General features: G+C 32.5%; 1 protein-coding gene across 6 annotated transcripts in view; it reads left to right on the top strand.

Moving 5' to 3' along the window:
• The window catches only part of Sip3 (septin interacting protein 3), a 173,314-nt gene extending 146,722 nt beyond the window's left edge, over positions 1–26,592 (top strand). For 5 of the 6 annotated variants that reach the window (XM_074251628.1, XM_074251630.1, XM_074251624.1 and 2 more), the window contains 2 exons: positions 7,177–7,480; positions 26,157–26,592. In XM_074251628.1, the coding sequence (XP_074107729.1) occupies positions 7,177–7,480; positions 26,157–26,448 (596 nt within the window). In that variant the 3' untranslated portion in view covers positions 26,449–26,592. The remainder of the gene's footprint in view (positions 1–7,176; positions 7,481–26,156) is intronic. The other variant, XM_074251626.1, reaches the window with a different exon arrangement.
• The last annotated feature ends 942 nt before the right edge of the window (positions 26,593–27,534 follow it).

Below are 27,534 nucleotides of genomic sequence, written 5' to 3'. Positions count from 1 at the left end.
AAATCCTTAACTAATTTACTGCCGTGTTCTTAATAATACAACAATAAATATTTAATACCAAAAGGTCTTCGTATCTTGTATTAATAGATTAAAATTTGACGACAGAGGTCTTAATAATCTGCCGACAAATTATTCGCTACGTCCAAGCATTTCACAAATTTAATTTTCTCTGTTGATTTTAATTTCGCCGAATTTTATAATTTCATTTTACTTAATTATTATAATTCTAATTGATTTGATTTCATCTGAATTTAATTGTGCTGAATTTTATAAATTATTTTATTTAATATTTTTTCGTTTTGTCCAAATTATTTAGTCAGAGTTTACTAATTAATCTATTTAATTAATTTACTTAATTTCAATCTCCGAATTTAGAATTTGTCAATTGATTGTATTTTATATAATTTTGACTAAATTATTTTATTTGTCTCGGAATAACTGAGTTTATTTTAATTTTACTAAATTACTTTATTTCACTCTCTTTGTGCTGTACGAAAAGTTCGAATTAATTTTATTTTAATTTTGTGGATTATATTTTACTTTATGACGCCTTGAGATTTTTAGTCTCGACCTTGCATGTCCTTTACTCAGCGTTTTAGCTCGAGACAAGATGGCTGACGCTCTCCCAAACTTTTGTCAAATTTTCTTTACGTGAAATTTACAACTGATTTATTTTCTACTTTTACCTAAATGATTTTTAACAATTATTGTAACGATTATTTTATGATTCTAATTTTACTTTTGTTTCATTTTACACAATCAAAATTTGTTCCAAATTATTTATATGTTGATTTTAATTAATTTTATTTCTGATGACTTTACTAAAATACTTTACTGAATTTATTTCAATGATTTTAATTGACACAAAATTAACTGATCTTACTCAAACTCAATTTCCAGAGATCAAATTTTCACGTGACACCAAAATCACGAATTTACAAACTGAAATAATTCCTAGTATAATTAATCCAGATTCTGCCTACGTGTTAAATTAATAACCCGAAATAATTCCTGGCATTATTAATTAAATATTTAGCATTTTATTTCTGACTTGTTCTTAAATTTATACGTAATTTCAATCGGACTTTTACTCGGACTTTTCTCTAATTATGTTACGAAATTTGTTCTTAAGTATTTTATTCATTCGTTGTTAATTATTTCTGAATATTCAGTTAAATTAATTCTTAAACATGGGTAAATTAATTACTTAAATTTTGGTTAAGCTACGAGTACTTAAATTTTCTTAAAGCTAGCGATTGTGACCGAACGCGAAATGACCTTCAGCCGACATAAGGTCTGGCTGATGCCGCTTCACCGAGAAATTATTTAGACATGTTAATTGTACCTGGAGTTTCTTTCTAAATTTTGTTCGCAATCCCTCGACGCTATGACTCCTGGATTTTCGTCTCCCTATAGAATTTCTCCTCGGTGAGATGTTCACTTGGCGGCAAAGTCCTGGATCACCACGTCGCGTCGAGTTCTCCTCAGATACTATTTTTTTCCTGACTGGAACTTTTCGCGATGCTATGAGCTCGATCGTTCGATCACAATGAATTTTGACAAAATTTGTTAGTTCGTTTCTTCTTCACTCTGTCATTCGGCGCCGGCGCTACCACCTCGGGGACTTACTCACTAGCTTACAACTATTGACGCGAGTACTTCGGAGCACAGCACTCTGGAGAATCGGTCGATAACTAACTGACTCGAATCGGAGACCTTCTTCGGATAAAGAAGGCCCCGTGTACTCCGTTACACCCCACAGGTACAACTTTTTCTTTTCTTAGACTTGATCGAGTCAGACATCAACAGATCTGATCAGATCTGAAGACTCATGCCGGTTCATATCTAATCAGTCGGGTTGTCTTATATTTAGGTTCAATATATACTATAATAATATTATGATTATATATATATATATATATATATATATATATATATATATATACACTACTGGAAAAAATTAAGGGATCAAAAAAAAATTCCAAATGTTTCGGTAGTTTTCAACAGGCCGTAACTTTGAGAGAAATGGTCGTACAGGAAATAAAAAAAAAGTAAATTGTAGCTCCAAGTGTCTAGTTTTTGGATTAGAACTTCAAAATTTTGTAGCCTCCGCGGTTTCTAAGTAATCGTAGAAAAACCAGCAACAAAAAAATTCTCAAAATTTTTTTAGTTTTTGGTCTACGGGCGTGGAAAAATTTTTTTAGCTTAACCACCATAAGGATCGGATACTTTGTTCATTTAGCTTTAATTTCTTTTTTAAACACCCTGATACGTCCACTCCTCGCTGAGATATCGGTCTTCAAATGGAAAAGGATCTTTTTGTCTTTGATTATCGATATCTCAGCAACCAATGATCGCACAGAAAGTTAAAGGTGGGTTTCAAGAACTTGAATGAATTCCTCTTAACGACTGTCCATTGTTTTTTTGAAAAAAAATTTTTTCTTTCCGTCACATGAATTTGAAAATGCAACAAAAAAAGGGCTTTTAGTGGTTTTTTGGAAAATCAAGCGCTGGATCGAAAATATTGAGGAAACCACTAATGTTAAGTGGGCCTTTTACAGTTCAATATGTTCACAAAAACCCTACAAAGAATCAAATTAATCCAGCCAGCCGTTTTTTTGTTTCACTTGATCGAATTTTTGAAAAAATTAAAGGATCACGTTTTTTGCTCTGAAAAGATCATAATTTTTAAAAATGAGAAAAAAAATTGTTTTTTCGAGCTTTTTCCACATTTTTGTTCCAGAAAGTGCTTAAATTGAAAAAAAAAAAAATTAAAAAAAAAAATTTTTTTTGAAATTTTTTCTCTTGAAAAGTTTAAGAAAACAATTACCGCCGGCATTAGCGTTATCCGAAGCGTACCACGTGGAGGTCGCGCGGTCGGATTTACGCTTCTGTGTGTGTGTGTGTGTGTGTGTGTGTGTGTGTGTGTGTGTGTGTGTGTGTGTGTGTGTGTGTGTGTGTGTGTGTGTGTGTGTGTGTGTGTGTGTGTGTGTGTGTGTGTGTGTGTGTGTGTGTGTGTGTGTGTGTGTGTGTGTGTGTGTGTGTGTGTGTGTGTGTGTGTGTGTGTGTGTGTGTGTGTGTGTGTGTGTGTGTGTGTGTGTGTGTGTGTGTGTGTGTGTGTGTGTGTGTGTGTGTGTGTGGTATTTCAGGAGAATTGAGACCCGGTGGCTCGTCAGTTCCACCGTATTTAATGACTCCAAACTCATTCTCTGAAGGTTTTTGTTGGTTCAATACCGGGTATTACCACCCCTGTTTTCAATAACGGCTCTCAAACGTTCAGCGATGTTTATGCAGACGGTAATTTGAGGCTGCGGAATGCTATTCCAAATGTGCTGAAGCGCGTGCTCCAAAGCATCTAAGTTCTGCAAATTTGGATACTCTCTGCGCAACCGACGGCCCATTATGTCCCAAACGTGCTCTATGGGGTTGAGATCTGGACTCATTGCTGGGTGTCGCAACAATGTGATGTCATGCCGCTCAAAGAAGCGCCGGGTAATATTAGCTGTGTGTGGACGTGCATTATCTTGCATCAATATGAACGACCTCAGATGTTGTCGTCTGCGCAGAACAATGGGCCTTAAAATTTGGTCGATGTAACGTCTAGCTGTCAAATTTTCGCGTACAATTACCAAAGGTGTTCTCCAATTTCGTGAAACGCCGCCCCACACCATAACTGATCCACCGCCGTAGGCAACGACTGGACGGACAAAGTTCTGGCGAAAACGTTCTCCACGACGGCGCCAAACGAGAGGAAGTCGATCGTTGCCATACAGATTAAAACGAGACTCATCAGTGAATAAAACATTTGTCCATTCCCTCAAGTTCCAATTTCGATGATCGTAAGCATACGCTAAACGAGCTCGACGATGTCTTGCTGTCAACAGGGGTACACGATTAGGATGTCGTGCGTGTAACCCAGTTTCACGAAGACGGTTGATGATTGTTCGAGAGCAAATGTTTCGCACTTGATGCCGTCGTCGCTGTTGCTGTTGTTGTTGCTGTTGTCTGCGATTGGGGAAGTTTCGAGCGACAATATTCGCATTGACGAAAGGTTGTCGTCGAACTTCTCTAACAATTGTTCGATCATCGCGGGCATTAGTGACTCGATGGCGACCTTGTCCGGGGCGACGATGATATTGATTCGTCTCTTGGTATCTGGTATAAGCTCGAGATACGACAGATTGACTTACACCCATCCGGATAGCAACTGCATGTTGAGTGTAACCTTCGTCGATAAGAGTCACTAACCGAGCGACTTCCACCTCCGATAAATGTCGTCTAACCATGATTAAGAATCAAAAGTCAGAAATTTTCAATTTTGACCAAAAAATTAAAAAAAATTTTTTTTAGCGCAGAGGGATTAGTTTTGAAAAAAACTGTTGAATGAAGCGATTTGCTAAGGATTCACAAAAAGAAAAGAAAAAAACTCCGAAAAGCGTATGAAAAAAATCGAAATTCGATTGGGGGTATTAACTTTTTTTATTAATTTAATTAAAAGGAGATCAGTAGAATCAAGGAATGCAGCGGTGGAAAGGTGATAAAAATTATTGGGCGATGGTTTTTTGAGTTTCCTTAACTTGTTAAAAAAATTTTTCCAAAAAAATTTTTTTAAATTTTTTTCGAAAAAATTTTTTTTTAATTTTTTTTTTTGAAAATTTAAGCACTTTTGGAACGAAAATGTGGAAAAAGCTCGAAAAAACCATTTTTTTTTCTCATTTTTAAAAATTATGAGCTTTTCAGAGCAAAAAACGTGATCCTTTAATTTTTTCAAAAATTCGATCAAGTGAAACAAAAAAACGGCTGGCTGGATTAATTTGATTCTTTGTAGGGTTTTTGTGGACATATTGAACTGTAAAAGGCCCACTTAACATTAGTGGTTTCCTCAATATTTTCGATCCAGCGCTTGATTTTCCAAAAAACCACTAAAAGCCCTTTTTTTGTTGCATTTTCAAATTCATGTGACGGAAAGAAAAAATTTTTTTTTTCAAAAAAACAATGGACAGTCGTTAAGAGGAATTCATTCAAGTTCTTGAAACCCACCTTTAACTTTCTGTGCGATCATTGGTTGCTGAGATATCGATAATCAAAGACAAAAAGATCCTTTTCCATTTGAAGACCGATATCTCAGCGAGGAGTGGACGTATCAGGGTGTTTAAAAAAAGAAATTAAAGCTAAATGAACAAAGTATCCGATCCTTATGGTGGTTAAGCTAAAAAAATTTTTTCCACGCCCGTAGACCAAAAAAAAAAACTAAAAAAATTTTGAGAATTTTTTTGTTGCTGGTTTTTCTACGATTACTTAGAAACCGCGGAGGCTACAAAATTTTGAAGTTCTAATCCAAAAACTAGACACTTGGAGCTACAATTTACTTTTTTTTTATTTCCTGTACGACCATTTCTCTCAAAGTTACGGCCTGTTGAAAACTACCGAAACATTTGGAATTTTTTTTTGATCCCTTAATTTTTTCCAGTAGTGTAGTAGTAGAAATAATAATTCGATAAATAATCGTCGTAGACAAAATAATACTTGTAATATCGTAAATTATCGTTATTAAATACTTAGAATAACAATACTGCACTCATAAACAACAATCTAAATAAAGAAAAACGGATTATTTACAACGTTAATTTATAATTTCTCGAAAAAATACGCCCGTCGTCGTATCAGGCGAACATGAATGATGAAGAGTAGGAAGCCACCGTCGTTTCCCTCCTTGTCCCTTCTTCTGCGCCCTACTCCTCAGCTGTCCTGTACTAGCCATCGGCCCTCTCTCTCCGACTTAGTCCCATTTCCCTACTCTAGACCCTTTTTCCCGATATCTGGGTCATAATTTTTAAGAGTACAAACCAGAATTTGGGCTTCGTTTCATTGATCTGCAACTTTATTGACTGTCAAAAAAGCACTTTTTTTAATATCATACTTAAAAACTTCGTGATGTTAAAAAAACAATGCCAAAAGTATTAACATTAAGAGCTCTTATTTCCACGAGATTTTTAACTTCCCACTAAGGAAATTGAAAATTAAAAATAATCGGGAAGTTATTGGTTATATCCCATTTTTTGAAAATCGAGTTTTCAACGGATGATGATGCTTTAAGCTTCTAGGAAACTTAACTCCGAATGTCCATGTGTGTGTGTGTGTGTGTGTGTGTGTGTGTGTGTGTGTGTGTGTGTGTGTGTGTGTGTGTGTGTGTGTGTGTGTGTGTGTGTGTGTGTGTGTGTGTGTGTGTGTGTGTGTGTGTGTGTGTGTGTGTGAACCTCTTATAACATTTGAACGGCTGAACCGATTTTATCGCGGTTGGTGTCATTCGAAAGGGCTTGACTGAACTTAGATTTTGAATATAATTTGGACTGATTCGGTTATTTTTTTAAATGTGGTTTTCTTAAAATAACTTTTGAACGGCTTTGCCGATCTAAAAAACCAAGCAGCTCTGGAAATAAAAAAACCAATTCGATCGCCGCCGGTCCGGTCAAAATTGGTTGATTCGTTCGTGAGATCGTTGACAAAAGAAAACCGAAAAAAGTGTTTTTTCGGAATTACTCCGGAATTCCCAGTCCGATTGATTTAAAATTAAAGATTACTAACTAGCTTCAAAAAATGCGTCGAATGCCGCCAACCGTGTGAAACTCGGTTCATTTATTCAAACGTTATTCTATTTTAAAGATTTAATATTATCTTTCCTATCGCAATATCTTTTTTTAACATCTTATTCTTGAAAATGATGTTCATTGTTAATGATCTAATAGAAATCTATTTCCGTTTCGGCTGCCGAATGGCCTTTTCTCATTTATTTTTGTTCATTATATTAACAAATACTGTAATTGAAAAATTACTTGTACGACTCTCAGTTAGCCCTCGCATTTTTTGACTTCTCATTTACAAAAATATACGCCATGAAATGAAATAAATCTTTTTCCATAAGTTTCTATCCACCTTTATGACGATATCTATTGCAGGACGTTATTAAACTTGCAATCGTTTAAGAAATATTAATGAAAGTAAATGAAATTTCATGTTATTTTTTTCCGTTTCTATAATTTTTCAAACCATTTTTTCCAGATCAAAAATTTTATAATTGTTGAAATTTAGAGAGCTTTGCAGTTAAAATTAGCGGGAAGTTACAGGGATAGCTTGTACGATCAACCGTTTTGGTAATTTTTTTTTTCTATTTCCCAGGACCAAATAATGAGAACAACGGTCCTGCTACCGGTATTAGAACGAGAAATGCTGACGGTACTTCCATTATTACATCAAGTGTGCCAATCTACACACCACCGTTTCCATCGATTATTCCATTACCAATCGTACCGATTCCACCGCTTCATTTAAATACACTGAATGAAGAAGAACTTCATGAGATGGAAGGAAATTTAAGGGAAGCAGTCGAAGCTAGAATACAAACACTTCAAAGAATTCAACTTCTTCTCGACGCAGCTAACGTCTTGATGAACCAATATCAAAATGTAACAGCCACATCAAAGTTAGTCAATAATTTTTTCTCTTTATTTTGTAACAAAAAAATACCTTGGAGCCGACGATGGAGTAGTCAGCCATCGCGGATCCTTGTCTAAGTCGCCTAATAATTACCTAAAAACGAAAAATGACTTGGGAGGTGCTCTCAACTCCCTAAACAACGTGCAGCTATGACTCAGGCTAGGTTAGTGCACAATGAACGCCAGTTTTTTAGTAGATTTCATAGAAATCTACTGCATTGGTCCTCATGACGGAATTTTTGAAAAATTTTGCTACATTTCGACTATATTTGTCAAGCTGAGTCGGAAAAAGTATATGGTTCAAAAGTGTATATATATATATATAAATATATATATATATATATATATATATATATATATATATATATATATATATATATATATATATATATATATATATATATATATATTAGGTGGTCCTTATGTTGGGTTTTTTGAAATTTTTTTTCACGATAGTTCAAAATCGGTTCAAAATCTATAAAAAAAAATCATACCAAGTTATAGCTCTTAATTTTAATATTAACCCGCGCCCCCCGACGGTCAAAGTTTTAAAGGAAAATAACATGGGAAAAGTTATATTTTTACTTTGGAATTTTTTACGTCATAAACTAACCAACAAATCACATCAAAAATATTTTTTCTAATGCAAAATTTAACGGTCTACAAAAAGGTCTCTTATCATTTTTGATAATTCTAACGGTTTTGAAGTTATTCGAGGTCTAAATTGAAACTATAATCTTTTTCATAGTTTTTTCTGGTCATTTAATAATTCAACAATCATAGACGGGTTATTATTCATATTAGATTACTTTTTTTACTTATGCATATAATTTTGAACTATAATTTACGTGAAACGTATTAATCAATTAAAGAAGTGTATTATTAATATTTTAATGAATCGAAAATGTACAAACATTACCATTTTTATTTTTAATTACAGATACTTTCACGAAGTTTTTACATTAGTTTTTTTAAGTGCCTCAGGAAACATTTGACGATGATCTTTAACCAATTGTAACACGTATTGCATTTGTTTTTCATCCTTAGTATAACGATTACAAAAATCTTGCACTAGTTTAACTCCTCTTTCAGCACAGTCATTCACAACCGATAGTTTTTTAGCGAATCGTAATGCAGTTTTATAGTGTTCATTATGAGCCCATTCAGAAGGATGAATCTTTAAAAATTCTGTTTGTAACTCGAATCTATTGGAAAAATTGATCGATTCTGCAGTTACGAAAAAGTCAATATCATTATATAATAATTCAGTTATGCTCTTAGTTTGAAAGCGTTTAACACTACATTTTTCACTAGTATAATCCAAGTCTTCTTCCGGAATATCATCAATCACAATTGTTTCTTCTTCTTTACGCAGCTTAGCGACAATTTTTAATTTTGTTTCTTGTGAAACTTCCTCATCAAAAATAGCCATGATTGCTAATTCTGGCGATAAATACCACAAGTGATTCATAAATCTACTAATTGCCACAGTAGCAAGATTACTGTTGATTGCCTTAAAGTTGTTGCGTTCTTTTATAAACTGTAGATCATGGTACGGAGCTTTGACACTATTTGACGACGAAAACCAAGCTTTAACATAAACCATTGTCACAAAAACACATATTTGCCGTAGTTTATTATCTTCACCTTTTTTCAATGACAATTGCTCCCGAAGCATGTACATTTTCATTATATAAATAGCTTTTGCCATCCATCGTGCATGGTGACAAGCTCCTGGTTTACGAAAACTAAATTTTTCGGGGATGACACCGATAAAAACTAAAGTAAGCTCTAATAACTCTTTGTAATCATCACGAGGCAGTTGTGATGCAAGAGTTTCAGTCGCAAAAGTTCTAATAGATTCAATTTTTTCATTTGTCAAGATATTTATCATTTTTCGGATCATCTAAACCTGTTTTGTAACTGAGTTTATTTAAATCTCCCCATTGCTTTTGGAATCGGATAAAAAGTGGAACATTAGGACCAACCGTATTTGGAAAAACAGCTTCGAAGACATATCTTAGGACTATTTCAAATATATGATGCCTACATGGAAGATACAACAAATCTCTTTCTAACAATTTTTCCAGTAATGCAGCAGCACCATTACGAAGGCCTAAATTTGAAGGAGTAGTGTCACAGCATATTGCTTTTACAGATATGTCGAATCCCCAGTCACATAATGTCTTATGAACTACAGAAGCTTGTGCTATTCCAGTTCCATCTTCACTCGTTGGTACACCTAACATAATTTCTTTACTTTCTGAAGTAATTATTACAGGCAATCGATGAACAGTTTCTGTATTTAACAAATTAGGTAATAATTTTCCATCCCAATGTACAACAATAGATGATAACTTTAAGTCTTGGAAATGTTTTTTTATTTCTATTGATTTTGACTCTCGCATAGTAAGCCGACATCGGCGAATAGATGATCGATTGACAATAATGGAATTATTATCCACTTCTAATCATTTTAAATCGATAAGCGACTGACAAATAGCTGTAGTTATAAACACAGCATCTCTGTCGCTTACTTTACAACGGTAAAAGTAGCTACAACTCTTTCGTTGAGAATATTGTGAGTTCCTCTTATATTTCTTGATTTAAATTGGCCGGCAGTAGTTGGAATGTATACTTCTCCACTAGAGACTGATTGAGCACTTCCTTGGCTTGATAAGAGTTCAACGTTTTTGTCTACAAAAAAGGATAATGATAAGACAAAAAATATCTTCACTATAAAATAATAAAATATCAATGAGTAAGTTGATTATTATAATTTACCAAATAATGATTTTTCTTTTTCACTTTCCAATTTTCGTTTTTCGAAATCCAATTGTTTCTCTAATTTTTTAACACCAATTTCATCGTCATCGTATTTCATCTTAATATTTGCAATAAAACCAATTCGTTCATCTGATCTCTGATTATTCAAGAATTCTTTGGAATTTTCATCAACCATTTCAAATACATTTGACGGTGCGATGTCAAATAATTTTTTTAATGAGCAGGAAAATTCATTTTGTTTTTTCACAGCAACTTCACTCCGATTTCTATGTTTAAGAAGTATGTGCCACTCATCATACAGTTTTTTCAACTTATCTCGACATCTTTGCATATCTTGAACGGGAATTCGAGCTTTCTTCCAAAACACAATAATTTCATCAATCACTGCAGCAACACTATCTGTGATAGTATTATTTGAAATACGTGTATAAAAATAACACTTTCAAAGCTTGCAATTTCGATGGTAATTTGTTACCTACGATTTGAACATCAACATCACCAATCAAAAAATGTTTTGACGTAAACGTGATAACTCCATATTTAACTGATTACTTAAATATCGGATAAATGAACTCAAAAATTTATTTATATATCAAAAAGGCATCAGTACTAGTAATTGAACGATTTTGATCAAGCTGAGAAATAAATGTAGGTTATGAGTAATCTGAGAATTAATTTTAGTGTTAGAGATTGAAGTAAAATCTAATAGATGGCGGCATGATCGGTTTCTAAAATGTTTTTAACCAGAAATCAAAATTTGAAATTGGAGTTTGTTGATATTTGTACCGATAACAATAAAAATCGAGACAATAGGTCCCGAATTTCTTTTGTATCCAAAAAAAGTTAAAAATCTTTAAAATGTTCGACAGTTCAGGCTAAAAAAATGAATTGGTGTCACTATTATTCCAAAGTTACAGTTACTTTGAAAATTTTCTAAACAAAAAAATCCAATGAGATTATAAAGAATAACCGGTTCATGATTTATGAACTATTAAATGACCAAAAAAACAGAAAAAACTATGAAAAAGATTATAGTTTCAATTTAGACCTCGAATAACGTCAAAACCGTTAGAATTATCAAAAATGATAAGAGACCTTTTTGTAGACCGTTAAATTTTGCATTAGAAAAAATATTTTTTGATGTGATTTGTTGGTTAGTTTATGACGTAAAAAATTCCAAAGTAAAAATATAACTTTTCCCATGTTATTTTCCTTTAAAACTTTGACCGTCGGGGGGCGCGGGTTAATATTAAAATTAAGAGCTATAACTTGGCATGATTTTTTTTTTATAGATTTTGAACCGATTTTGAACTATCGTGAACAAAAATTTCAAAAAACCCAACATAAGGACCACCCATATATATATATATATATATATATATATATATATATATATATATATATATATATATATATATATGGGGCGACACAGGCGCGTCGAACCTCCGCAGTCCATCAACTTAGCCAACATAATCATACGAATAATAATAAATAAAACAAAAATACTCGCTATAGTTTGTATAGATGGGAATTTCTCTCATGTCACAATATATATATATATATATATATATATATATATATATATATATATATATATATATATATATATATATATATATATATATATTAGGTGGGTCAAAAAAATCGAATAATTTATTTTTGATTTTATACTCTGAAAAATAGGTTCGTAGACACCTAAAAAGAATTCTCTCCAAGTATAAGCTCTTAATTATAACGGAAGGTCCTCCGCTTTGCGGGTTTCTATTTTTTCGAATAATCAGATAAAAAAATTTATATCTCGCTTCCAACTGCTTGGAAAAATATTCCGTGGCATAGATTTTGTGAGAAATTGAATGCTTTACGAAAAAGGTCTCTTATGACTTTTTCAAAAACTCAACCGATTAAAAGATATTCATAGTTGAAGTTTGGCTATTTTAAGGAAAATATTCGTTTTTATTATGAATTTTATAAGTCGATGATAAAAAATTATTTCGGATTGCAGAACTCATGATTTTGTAGGAAATTTACTGCTCTACAAAAATGGTCTCTTATGATTTTTTGATTAAGTGAAGCCGTTACGAGATATTCATCGTCAAACATTAACGAATATCAATATTTCCAGTTTTTGATCAATAATTCGATAAATTTTAATTTAAACTATGAGTTTCAGGAAAATTTACATAAATTTGAGTTTCGATCGATAAAGAAATGTTATAATAAGTTAGATAAAGAATTATTGGAATTATCATTGATTTTCCTTGGAGAAATGCCTCAAGAAAAGATTTCTTTCAAACGTCCTGGTGCTGTTCATCATGCTAGATGGATGGCTAAGGCCATTTATAGTTTGAAAATGTATCTATTCAGAGATGAATTCAAACTCTCTCAGAAAGAATTGCATGGTCTTCGTCATTTTTGTATTTTTATAGTCACATTGTATTTAAAAGCTTGGTTTTCATCAACTTCTGCAACAACTGCTGCTTATCATGACTTGCAGTTTATGAAAAATTTATTGGAGTACAAACATATCAATCCTTTGATTTCTTCAGCTACGTGTGAAAAAATGATTTCGCACTTATGGTATTTGAGCGATGAACTTGCCATTTTATCACTGTTTGACGATGGCGTTCCATTAGAAGTAAAAAAGTATTGTTGAAGCTGTTAATACTCGGGAAGGTATAGATTCTAAAGCTAAAAGATTTGTAATTGCTAAAAAGATTTGAATTCATTGGCGCAGAGAACTCTGAGTGACTTTGTGTCTAAAAAGTCATTAAATCTTTTCAAAATCTTCGATCTACCGTATGACTTTCTTGATATCGATGTTGAATTATGGCCTACTAATGAGAGTTATCTCGAAAATAAAGAATACTTTCAACAACTAAAAGTTGTCAATGATTCAGCAGAGAGAGCTGTTGCATTAGTCAGTGAATATAATCAATGCTTGACAAAAATGAAGAACAATTCCAGTACTTATTTCAAGTTGTCAAAGAACATCAAAAACATTCCCAAATTGTAATAAAAGAAATTATTTATAGTAATAGCGTACTGTTATGTTAAAAATATAGACAATTATATTGCAATTGATAATTCAATAAAAAATTTATCTATAAAAAAGTTAAATACTGGTTGTTTCTCACTTGATTCAATACTTTTCATATTAAATTTGACAAAGAAATATGTCATTCACTTCAAATTAAACTAATCATTGGCTATATGTCGAAAAAATGCTCTAATTTCTTGTTTTAATGCAATCAAACAAGCTCAAGACTGAAAACAATATTAAAAAAATTGTTTATAACATTTCTTTATCGATCGAAACTCAAATTTATGTAAATTTTCCTGAAACTCATAGTTTAAATTAAAATTTATCGAATTATTGATCAAAAACTGGAAATATTGATATTCGTTAATGTTTGACGATGAATATCTCGTAATGGCTTCACTTAATCAAAAAATCATAAGAGACCATTTTTGTAGAGCAGTAAATTTCCTACAAAATCATGAGTTCCGCAATCCGAAATAATTTTTTTTCATCGACTTATAAAATTCATAATAAAAACGAATATTTTCCTTAAAATAGCCAAACTTCAACTATGAATATCTTTTAATCGGTTGAGTTTTTGAAAAAGTCATAAGAGACCTTTTTTGTAAAGCATTCAATTTCTCACAAAATCTATGCCACGGAATATTTTTCCAAGCAGTTGGAAGCGAGATATAAATTTTTTTATCTGATTATTCGAAAAAAATAGAAACCCGCTAAGCGGAGGACCTTCCCGTTATAATTAAGATCTTATACTTGAAGAGAATTCTTTTTAGGTGTCTACGAACCTATTTTTCAGAGTATAAAGTCAAAAATAAATTATTCGATTTTTTTGACCCACCCTAATATATATATATTAGGGTGTGCCAAAATGTAACTTCATTGATGGACCTTTTAAAATTGGAATTTTCAATTCCGCTTTTGAAATCATCTGTGTTTAGGCCTTTCCTGAGATATTTTTGGGTAAGACGATAGATTTTATTTTCATAGAATTTTTTAGCAGGAGGTTTAATTGGACACTTCCGGCGAAAATTTGAATTTTCAGCGGAAGTGCCCTAACTAAACTCCAGTATATATATCTATATACACACTAGCTGTTACCCGCCCGCTTCGCAGGGCATTTTATAGAATTATCTTTAGGCCTAAACTTGAAATTTAATTAGAGTATTGTTTTGACTTTCACAAATTCCAAATTTCATTATATTAGCATCTACCTTTTATCCATGTCATTATTCCAGCTAATATTCATTGTAACTTACAATGTGCAATCATTCTAATGTTTGCGTGGCTTTTTTACAAAAATGAGTAACAATTGACACAAAGAAAAAAATTAGGAAAACGGTTGACCCTGACGGCCATCCCTGCAACTTCCCGCTACTTCCGTAATTAAGCGCTCGGTATTGCACTTATTATGTTTTTGAGCTCTTCAAGCTCAAAATCTAATTTTCGTGTCGTTTTGAGCTCTCCGAGCTCGAAAGTATAATAGGATTTTAATAAAGCAATATTTTTGGAATTTTCAAATCATGATGGAATTTTCAATTCGACGCAGTTTCATCATCCTCATAAGTTATTTTCAGGTTTCAATTGATCGAACCGAAAATTTAAGAGTAACCCCGAAAAAACATTTTTTTCGGTTTTCTTTCGTTCACGATAACTCACGAAAGAATCAACCGATTTTGACCGGGCTGGCAACAATCGACGTGGTTTTCGGATGTTAAGATCTGATTAGTTTTTGGAATCGATCGATAAAGCCGTTTAAAAGTTATTCCAAGAAAACCACTTTTCGAAAAATTTTTTTTTGTAGTTTTTTTACAATTTCTCAAAATCTACTCTTCCGAATCGGTTTAAATTTTCAGGAAATCTAAATTTGGTCAAGCCCTTTTGAATGGCACCAACCGCGATGAAATCGGTCAAGCCGTTCAAAAGTGATGAAAGGGTTACACACACACACACACACACACACACACGCGCGCGCGCGCGGAGAAAGAGAGAGAGATTGATTGATTAATAATTTATTAATGCCAAGGCACAGGCCAAATGGCAATATTAAATACAAAAATATTACATAAGATATTGCAATATAAGTAACAGTAAGTACAAAACTTAGTCTACTGAAAAATTTGAGATATAAAATAATATAAATGATTCAACCAATAACTCTGTTACAATAGCTTCAGATAACCTTTTAACTACAAAGTTCTTCAAAGTATTTCATAGTCTTTAATAAATCTTTTTTTTTTTTTTTTTTTTATTTAGTTTAGTTAATTAGTTTAGTTTTTTATTTAGTTATCTAAAGTTAATAAATGATCAAAAACTCTGTTCTTAAACACTTCTAAGCTACTTGAATTTACTATCTCATCAGGTAGTACTTCTCTCTCAGGTAGAGAGAAATTAACGTACTTTCATTGTCTAACAGAATCACATCTAGCCATGAATCACAGTCACTTTTATGGAAAGTAGCACCATCAGGTACAAGTTTCATAAGATCAGATTCATAATTTATAACATGTCTTTCAGAGTTCTCATCTTTCTTTGCAAAAATTTGCCCATTTCTCGCCCAAACAAACTTGAATTTAGCAGTTTTAGCCTTCTCCTTAGTTTTGAGTAAAAGTCGATGGGTTTCGGTAGAAAAAATTCATTAACATAAATAGATCCCTTGAATGCAGCATCGACTTGAGTAGGAAAAACCTTCTTTACCAGAAGATTGCCAGATTGACGCTTCTTGTTGACAACAAAGTTACGAGCTTGAATCGACATCATTGAAATTATATAAGAGTGAGAGGCAGGCCTAGTTTGATATCGCACTTGCTTGTTTTTGTTCTCAAATTTACGAGCATTTAAGATGCAGCCAGTTAGATTTGGCAAACTCAAATTCGTTAGGACGGCTGTACAGATATCATCTGGTATTAGGTTATTCGCTACCGAATCGGGAATACCCGAAATGACTCATTCGGCAGAGCTCTCTGGTACCTGAGAGGAAGAAGATGCAACAGAAGTTGAATTTCCAACGAGCAACAATTTCTCAGTTACCGCAGCCATTTCATTTTTTGTTTGATCTCTAAAATTTTCAAGATCTGAACTGAGCTTGATGATTGATGCAGCGTTTGCCTTAATATTCGCAGTTTGCCTTTCCTGATTTGCAGCAATAGAGTCTTGGGACTGTTGAACTTCAAGTAACTTAGCATCTAGCTTTTCAAATCTTTCATTCATTGAGACTTCCAGACTACAGAATCTCTCCATCATTGCTGTTAATTTTTGATCAAGAGACTTATCTGCCCAACCTACTGGTAACTGCGCCATTTCTGGAGATACAACAGGTGATACGAATGCTGAGTTAGAAGTAGGTGATAGTGGTGAGATTGGTGTCGTTGGAGACTTCAGAGATGAGACCGATAATCGACCTGTAATAATATATATATATATATATATATATATATATATATATATATATATATATATATATATATATATATATATTAGGTGGTCGTTAAAAATTAAATTTTTTGAGGCGCCCCCTAAAATGCTTCCTTTTGATGAAAAAAGACTGAGAAAATTTTTAATAATTTTTTTAATTCAAGACAACACGTGCCTCAAGCCGATTTGAGTTAATTTTTGGGTATAATAATGTTTTTTGAGGATTTATAATAATAAATACAATTTCATGCAAAATACAAACGATCAAAGAACCCAAATTCATGAGAATACGATAGTTACTGAAAATTACAATAAATATTCCGAACCATAAGGTCTGTTTATCAAAAAAATTGATATTTTGATTAATATTTTTATTTTATGACAAAATTTATACAAATTTAATTTTAATCTTGAGTTTTCATCATTCTATTCTTTAAGTAAACTTTCTTTCGTTATCTTGATGCCTTTGCTTCTGTAATCATCTCAAATTTGAATGAGGAATTGCTTTTGTTATTCATCTTTTGTGAATAAATGGTTGTACTCTTGCATTAGTTTGACACCTCGTTCTGCAATATCGTTAACGACTAATGAATTTGTTACAGCCGTCAAACAATCTTGATAATTAGAGTCTTCTAAACATGTTTCACAATTTTCAGTCAACCACATCGTATTTAGTCCAAGTTTATGGAAAAAATTAATAGAAGTTGCATTAATAAACTGTTCTAATCCTTGGTCAAATAATTTTGGAATATCCGCACGAGATACTACAGCCTTCCTAAGAACTTGTTCATTATTGTCTAATAAATCAGGTTCATCTGCATTTTGTGAAAATTCAATGACTTTTTAAACCATTTTCTGTTTCGATTTCGTATCTACATCATCATCGAATAAAGCCAATGAACAATTTTCAGGATTTAGATACCACAAATGGTTTAAAAATTTACCTAAAGCACTCTCGTATATTTTTTTGTCAATAGGTTGAAAGTTATAAATAGATTTGATCAACTAAAAATCACAGGTTGGTGCCTTAATCGATGATGTGGCGGCGAAGCATATTCGTAAATAAATTTTCACAACAAACACGCAAATCATGCCCAGGCTTTTTTCTTCCGTAGACTTTAGTTTAAAAGTAAATCGTAACAGAAATATTTTCAACGAATATATTTCCAACGAATATATTGCCTTAGCCATCCACCTGGCCTGATCCATAGCTCCAGGAGTATGAAACGTGATGTTAACAGGTATTATTCCTATAAATAGCAAGCTCAATTCTAGCAGTCTTAAATAATCTTTTCTATCATGGTTCAAAGTAAGTTGTTGCTTAATGAATTCATGAATGTCTTGAATATCATTTTCCAATAATTTCCCAATCAAGGGATCCGCTATTCCACTTTTAAATTGAGTCAGCTCTCAATACAACCTCAAATATATGATGTCTGCATGGCAAAATAAGACGATCTTCCTCTAACAAATGCTTAATTAAAACTTCCGCACCATTATATTATCCAGTATTCGATGCAGTAGTATCACAACATAAACTAAATCACTGACTCCATACTCTTGAAGAGCATCAGAAACTACGTTTGCCATTGCTCGGCCTGTAGCATTTTCTAACGGTGGTATCGATAGAATTTTAGTTTCATTTTCAAATAAAACTATCATTGGAAGACTGTCTACGAAATTTCTGCCAGTAATATCAGGTAAGTCTTTACCGTCCCAATGAATAATCAATCTACGTAGATCTTTATTTGCAAATCTTGTTTGGATTTCAGCCGCTCCTTTTTTTTCTGAAATTTTCACGTTTTTGTTTCATCAATTTTCGATTAACGATGTAGTGGGTTGCATCAAGTTCCACAGCTTCAAGAAATGCAATTAATAAGCCTGTTGCATCGCGATCACTAATTTTACACTTATCTAACATGATATAATTTTGGAGTCAGAATGTCTATTATTCCACGAGATCTTTTCGGTGGTGGTGATTCTTCATCTAAGTTCATAACGAAACTAGCATCTCTGTGAAGACTTTCTTGACTGAATGATTATGGGGTTGATTCATACTGTGAAGTTGGCTCAGATTTTTCTATATTGATAGAAAAAAAAAATTTTAATTAAAGAATAAATATCAAAAATGTTCGACTTATATTAACACTTACCAGATATATCTTAAACGTCGTCAATAAATCCAACACGATTTGGTTCACGTTGATTTAATAAAAATCTTTTTGTACTGTCATCAACCATTGTTAAAAAATCGCTGTGTGCTATATCAAACAAATTATTTAAGTGTGATAAAAATACTGTTTCATTATTTTCCTGAATATCATTTCGTCTTGATGAGTTTTTCTGTGAACTTTGTGACAGTTTTACCTGCTCAGGTTGGCCACTAATCAATTTTATAAATAAATAAACAAAACTAACAACAATATAATTATCAGGGCGCCACCAGGATTTTTAATCACGGTTCCTGGAATCGGTCCAGAGCTGAGAAATCTTAATCTTAGGGTAGAGAGAGTGGAGGAAGGTGCTGTTGAATAATAAATAATTAATTAACAAGATCGATCAAAATTTATTAACAATAAAAGAAAACTTAACAGTGTTTGACTTAAAATTAGTTAACAAAATTCATTCACTCATACACTAATCACACTTAACAATATCCTTATTCTCGACGAGCCCCTCCCGGCGTCTACCCGTCGATTTCTAACTTATTCTCGACGAGCCCCTTTCGGCGTCTACCCGTCGATTTCTAACACGTGCCCCTCCCGGCGTCTACACGTGACGGGCCCCTTTCGGCGTCTACCCGTTTACTAAACCTATAATCACCCGCACAGAGATGAATCATATACCGGGATCGTTGACTCGGCTCACAGGTGTAACAGCCCAGTGACCCAACGCAGACCTAGATACTCCTGCAGCTTATACACACTTTGCTACAGAACAACAGCCCAGTGACGAAACGTAGACTTAGATGTTCTGCAGCACACTCTCATAACTCGCTCCAGCTACAGCAGTAACAGCCCATGACGAAACGTAGACCTAGATACTCTGCAACTCACACATAACCCACACTTGTCTCACACTAACACTACTGAATTGACTTTATTTAATTTTTATTTTATAAATTGTATCTTTAACAAAATTGACTGTAACTAATTTTAATTAAATATTCTAAATTAATTATTCAATCAGTAGTAATTGGTAAAACGATAATTCCGAATTAACAATCAATTTCTAAATGACCTTGAACTAACTATTACAATTCTCAAATTCCGATTGCTAATTTTCATTCTATTAAAATATTAGATAGATTAAAATTCCTGAGTAACCTATAGTCATGGACTTAACAATATAACAATAACTATTTAAAACGAAAGGTCTGAATACCTTGAACTATCTTTTGGTAATTAAATTAATCACGGAAGAATTTTTACAATCACGTTCAAAATTATTAACATAAAATTATTAACTAATTCTGACTAAATTTTTACTGTGACAAATTTTGACTCAATGACTGATTTCTTAGACTTAATGTTCACGCCGATAATTATCAAATTAGAATAAAAATTTATTTAATTAATTCACGGACTTAATCCCCAAAATTACTAAATTTATAATTATAAAATAATTTTACAATATATAATAATTTCGATAATTTTCCAATATATATTATATATTATATTATATATAATATATATTATTTTCAATAATTAATTCTTAATATAAAATTCTTAATAGTTTCTAATCGTTTTATCAATTATAAAAAATAATCGACACAAGTCGAAATATCCAAATTTTATCTGCTAGAACATTCGCTAGCTAAGTTTTACTTGACCTTGGGTATTGGAATTTATTGCGACACAAAAATGTATTGACGCTCGACCAAAATTCCACGAACAAAAGTTTGTCGATTATTTTCAAGTAACAAAAATTAATCAATTTTACTAAGTTAATTGTTATAAAAATTACAACAATAAAATTAACGAAATTTTCGGATGTTAATTAATTAATTGAGAAATTTCTAGTTGTTAATTTTTTCCGCGAGGTCGATTGAGTGATTCTCGGGTATAAGCCCCCATGAAAATCACTAAATCCAAAACTAGCAAATGTTCAACTATTAATTTCTTAATAAAATTTTATATGTAAAAAGAGAAGAGGAAAGATAGACCGAGTGCAAACCGTGGTCCACCTTCCACCCACGGAATGAAATTAGGTACCTGAGTATTAGACTTAATACCTGTTCCCGATGTCTCTCTGACCTGGTGAATTCTCCTGGTATTCGTTGTTTTTTTTTTTTCACTCCGGGGATCCGACTCCAATTCAAATTACGATTTCCTGTAACAGTAAAACAGTTAGAAATATTGCCTCTAAGATTGAAAAGACAATCTTGATAATTTTCATGGCAGCGTTCCAAAATTAACGTGCGAATATTTAATTACCTGTCTTCAGATGAATAGTGACCGGAGCGGTTGACTATCAAACCTCTTCTGATTTTTTCACACGCCGGCTCCCGAGTACTTACCCATTTTACTCCCATCTTAATTACTACACGGAAGACCTCGAAGATCGAGGCGCGCCAGTGCTGAGTCGACTAATTATCGACCTCTGGCGACTTATCGATTTAGGGTAATTTACCCTGTTACAACTTCTTCAATCGTTGTATAAATCATCAATTGTTTTCATACACCGACATTTTTGTTGCATTGGAATTTTTACTTTTTGCCAAAAAGTAATTAATTCATCATACACTAAACTTTCACTGACTTTCAAACTTTGTTTCAATATTCAGGTGTTGTAAAATAAAAATTTTGATATTTGTAAATTAGATGAAAGTTGATTTCCCGCAATTTCATGATGTGTTTCTCCGATTCAAAATATGTTTTCTACTTCTATCTACTTTTATATAGTAGATAACGCAGCTTGTCACGACGATTGAGTCGCCAATTTACGACGGATCTTCACCAAACTTAACATACTTATTCTACTGATAGATACCAAAGTCAAGTTCGAAGATGAGCTAAATCGGTCAAATAATTTAGAAATGCCATCATTTAAAATTTTTCAAAATCACGAAAATCCATTTCTTCACTTTCTCATTTCTGCAACTTTTGAATGAGATAACTTATCGAATTTCTGTAAGTATTATCTGGAAGCTCTTCGAATAAGCTCCAATTTAAGTACCATATTATATGTATAGTCTCAAAATACTAGCCTATTCCGCTGTACTAACTATGAAATTTTCAGTAGATTTCAGTGACGGATTTAGGCTTGATGCCGCCCTAGGCCCTGTTTATTGCGCCGCCCTTAATGTTAGAATAAATTCAATAAATTTTTATACAATGTTTTTATTCTAAATTTAAAATAACTTTATTTAGTTAAAATATAATTTTTAGTTATAACTAATAAATATTTCAGATATACAAGTAATAAACGTTAGACAAATAAATAAATATGTTTTTTTTTGTTTTAATATTAATCAATTTTAAAATTTCTTTTTCCTGGCTTTGGTACGCGCAAAAATATCAATTATATCATCATACTCAATTTCTTGAACTAGTTGAGCTTCAATAGACAATAATGCAAGAGCAATAAGTCTATCTTGACCCATACTGGCACGTAAATAGGTTTTTACTCTTTTTAAAATAGAAAAAGATCTTTCTCCTGAACAATTTGTAGCTGGAATACTCAAAAAAATACGTAAAGCAATATCAACATTTGGGTAAACATCTCGAAGACTACGTGAGTGTAATACATTGCATATATTTTGTGCAGAGCGTACATCTTCCGTATTTGCTGAAGAATCTTTAAGTTGGTAATGTAAATGAATACATTCGTTGCCTAATGTCTCTTCTAAATCGTCAGGATACTTGTCGACTAATTTATTGGCAAGATTTTTTAATTCGGTTGTATCTATTTCAGATAAATTATCGAAGAAATTAAATTTTTCGTAAAGCTTTTCATATGCACTTTTACGTCCGGCCAATTGCACACTCAGAGTATCTAAAATAGGGTAATAAACATTTGTGAGAAAATTTTCTTGTCCAGAAGAAGGTATTCTCTCATTTATCCGTGACTCATCTGGCTGAATTTTTCTAGTTTTTTTGCGTCGGTATCATAACGATAATAATCTTGGACGCCAGATAATGTTTTGGCTTTTTCTTCCTATTCAGAAAATTGTCTTTCTTTCATGCTCTGAAGAAATAGAGCCAGAGAACTATAGATCTGCACAACGGATGATAAATCAGCTTGAGATTCTTGAAGTTTCTTACTAGCAGCATTAAATCGATCTAAAATTACATTCCAAACGATGACTAGAATTGCTGTTTCTAAATGCTGCAACATTCGCTGCAATCCCGTAGCTTCAGACCGTGTAGTGGGTTTCTCATCTTCGCTTTCAGCAATAAATTCCCGTGCATCAATTATTGCAGACCATTCTTTTTCTAACGCGTAGCAGGCATCATGTCGAGCAGACTAACGAGTTTGAGAAAGACTCTTAACTCTCAAATTTGTACGCTGCACCAAGAGTTCCCAACGATGGGCGGATATAGTGAAAAAATTATATAATTCTTGCAAAGTAGAAAAAAAATAGACTGCTTCTGTGACGGATTCAACCGCACATGATCCTACTAAATTTAAAGAATGAGCAGCACAAGGAACGTAATCTGCTAGAGGATTAATTGTTTTAATTCGTGTCTGAAGGCCTGAATAAATCCCTGACATATTGCTTGCGTTATCATAAGATTGACCACGACAGTTCATTATGTCCAAACCATTATTTTCTTGAGATTTTAACAAAGCATTCTCAATATCTTTAGCTTTATGGCCGATATTTAGTATAAATTCTAGAAACCTTTCAACAATTTCACCGTTATCACGTACATATCTAATAATTATAGTAAGCTGATCGACATGTGCAATATCAGGCATAGAATCTACAATTATACCAAAAGACTATAATTGATCTTTTAAAAAATTAAAATCTTATTCATAGACTGAAAAGTAAATAAAAAAATTGAATTATAATATATTCCAGAGAAAATTTTTTACAAAAATTCATCTGAACTCATTTTCAAAGGAGACTGTCTTTATTTTTTTTCGTCTCTGAAATTTTAGAAATTCAAAAATATGGCCGCCCCTCAAATCACGCCACCGTAGGCCCGGGCCTCGCGGGCCTAGGCGTAAATCCATCACTGGTAGATTTCCTAAAAATCTAACTATCGCATTAGTCCTTATGACGGAACTTTTAAAATTTTTTGCTATATTTCGACTACACTCGTCGAGCTGAGTGGGAAAAAGCATATGATTCATAAGTTCATATATGTATGTATATGTAGATATATATGTTTATCGATTTATATATTTATGTTTTTCGAATTTTTTAACTTCCCGCTAAGAAAATTGAAAATTTTCAAAAATCCGGAAGTTATTGGTTTCAATCCCTTTTTCAAAAATTGAGTTCTCATCAGATCTTCACAGTTCGAGGTCCTCGGAAGCTTCTCTCAATGTTTTCGCGATGATGTCCATATGTCTGTATGTATATATATATATATATATATATGTGTGTGTGTGTGTGTGTGTGTGTGTGTGTGTGTGTGTGTGTGTGTGTGTGTGTGTGTGTGTGTGTGTGACCCTTTTATAACTTTTGAACGGTTGAACCGATTTTATCGTGGTTGGTGCCATCCGAAAAGGCTTCACTAACCTTAGATTTCCTGAAAATTTGAACCGATTTGGACCGATAGATTTTGAGAAATTTAGAGAAATCTAAAAAAAAATAGGAAAAAATTTTTTTTCAGAAGTGGTTTTCTTCGAATAACTTTTAAACGGCTTTACTGATCGATTCCAAAAACTAATCAACTCTTAACATCAAGAAATCACGTCGATCACCGTCGGTCCAGTCAAAATTAGTCCTTTCATTCGTGAGGTATCGTTGTCGAAAGAAAACCGAAAAAAGTGTTGTTCTAGAATTACTCCGAGATTCTTGGTTTGATCAAACTAAACTTACAGATTCTCTATAGAGCTTAGAAAATCGCGCCGAATGCTGCCAGCCGCGTAAAAATCAATTTATTTATTCAATTAAAAGTTACTGCAGTTTGAAAATTTGAAAAATTGTTTTATCAAAGTTTTATCAGACTTTTGAGCTCGAAGAGTTCAAAAGCATAGAAAAATTGTCCCTCTAAGCTCAGGGAGCTTAAAATAATACATAAATTGTATTTTTGAGCTCGGAGTGCTCAAGAACATCATTAGTACAGTTTTAAGCACTTGATATAAAATTAGCGGGAAGTTGCACAGATGGTCTTCAGAGTCTACCGTTTTTCTAATTTTTTTTAAACAAATAGAAATAAATTCTATACAAACGTTCTCCACACAATAGAATGGCTTTACGATTAATGAAATTCTTAATTGTTTGATACCTATATTGTAGAATTGATTTTTTAATCGTTAACTAATTATTTTTTTTTTAAACAAATAGAAAAAAATTTTCAAAAAAAAGTTCTCACGATCGGATATCTTTACGATTCATGAAGTTCTGAATCGATTGATACCTTTATTGTAGAATCGACTTCTTAAAAGATAATTAAGACTTAGAAAAAAATTAGGATAACGGCTTCGAGCGCAAAAAGATACCTTTTCTGTGCTTTTGCGCTCTTTGAGCTTAAAAATCTGATAGAAGTTTCATAGAACACTATTTTTTGGATTTTTAAATCGCAATAACTTTTGAATTAATGAACCGATTCTTACGTGGTTGGCGGCATTCTACGCAGTTTTTTTAAGCCTTATAAAGAATTTTTAAGTTTTAATTGGTCAAACCAGAAATTTCGGAGTAACTCCGAAAAAACACTAGTTCTAGTTTTCTTTCGTTCACGATGTCTCTCGAACGAATCAACCGATTTTGATCGGTTCAACTGTTCAAAAGTTATAAGAGGTTTACATACTTACACACACACACACACACACACACACACACACACACACACACACACGTGCGCGCGCGAAGATTCTTAGGGCTTCCAAACGTCGAGATCTGTTGAAACCTCGATTTTTACAAAACGGGTTAAAAACAATTACTTCCCGATTTTTCGAAAAACCTTGATTTTCTCAGTGGAAAGTTAAAAATTCTGAACTCAATTTTCCAACCAATTTTTGATTACTTATACATCAATGACTTTATTTCAGTTTTATAGGGTCACCTAATGTTTTGAAATAAGTGTTAGCTTATGAGTTATAAATTTGTTAAATTGAAGATTTAATTTCTGCTTAGATCTGTATTAAGACTTTTTATATTTTTTCATTCAAACAAAAAATTAAGTGATTGTAAGAATTTTATTTTTTCGTTCAACAAATGTTCACAAAAAATTTTTTTAATTCACTTAGTCGACTTTTACTTAACCATACAAATAAATCTTCAATTATAATAATGATTGTTTCAGCTCTTCAATATCTTCAAGAGAGAGTGCGATACCAACAATTCCTTCATCAACTCAAAATTTAGTTCAACCTGCACAATCAGTGGCAGAATCGAGCAACAATATAATTGGTTCCCATTTCACTACTGCAGAGAAATCAAAGCCGAACTTAATTTGCGAAGCCAGTTTTAACTCACGTGACATTGATAATGAAGAGTATGCTTCAACGTCTGATGCTAGAGTAGAAGATAATGAAACATTAATGTTGCGACGAAAACGATTACAAAGATTCTCTATGTCATTAACAACTCCTTAGTGCATTTCAGTTTATATTTAAAAATAAAAATAAATGATCCATTGAATTGTAAAAAAATTATCAAAATGAAAAAAAAGTAATAAAAGATAAAGTGGCAACAGCTGTTTTCCCGGCGTACAGTAGTTGCTACGCTCTAAAACCAAACATTTTTCTAGTTACAATTTGAATAGGTGCCTTAAATTACATATAAATATTCTGATCACTGCATCACGATTGTACTGTAGCTCCAGATTTAATAAAATAATATGTGATAGACCAAGGTGAAGTCAAGTGAACTACTTATTTTTTTGCCCTCCGGGCGGAAAGTAACAACTTTCGCCCCGCTGCGCTAAACAAAGTTGCCGCTTACCGCCTTCGCCGGACAAAAAAATAGTAGACAGCCCTTGGAAAGTAAAAAAGAAAACCTCAGACCACATATTTGTTGATCTCAGCTTCGCCTCGGCCAACAATTACATGTGATCTAATGCTTTTCATATTTTTCTTCCAAAGGGATGTAATATACTATTTCATTTGATCATGAAAATCAAGTCGATACATTTTCTTTCTTAATTAGTAATTTTGGAAAATTAATCTGCAAAATGGTTTATTTCTATTTTTGTGTTAACAACAAAATTATTTACTATTCATTAACTTTTAAGGTTGTTCGGACATACATGTATTTGTAAAGATTAAAAGCTAATTTTTCGATATGTTATGATTTGCAATCACATGCGTCTAAGTTAATTTTTTGGAATCGATCTGACGACGGGTTATCGTTAAATGAATTATTAAAAAATTGAAATTTACTATGTAGCCCATAGAGAATATTGGCGAGTACTAATGATTTTACGGCTAAAAGTAATACGCGTGAAGAGATTAAATGTGGATAAGTTTTGAGGCATGTAAAATAATATAATTATGTCTTTAATCACTATATTAGAATTTAAAATCTAAGAGAACTTGAAATTTAAACAGAACGGCAGTAACGATATTTCTTTAATATAAATAACACGGGTCAATACGAAATTTTACCTAGACTTTGAAGTATCAAAGTTCGATTCTTGAGTTTGTAATTAGAAAAAAAAATATATAGCATGAAAAAGTTTG

The sequence above is a fragment of the Cotesia typhae genome, unplaced genomic scaffold, assembly GCF_013202065.1.
Source record: "Cotesia typhae breed Kobodo isofemale line unplaced genomic scaffold, CoteBio_Ctyphae contig_77, whole genome shotgun sequence".
In the NCBI taxonomy this organism is placed as follows: Eukaryota; Metazoa; Arthropoda; class Insecta; order Hymenoptera; family Braconidae; genus Cotesia; species Cotesia typhae.
The sequence above is the reverse complement of the archived record's forward strand: the minus strand, read 5'-3'. Positions and strand labels throughout refer to the sequence as shown.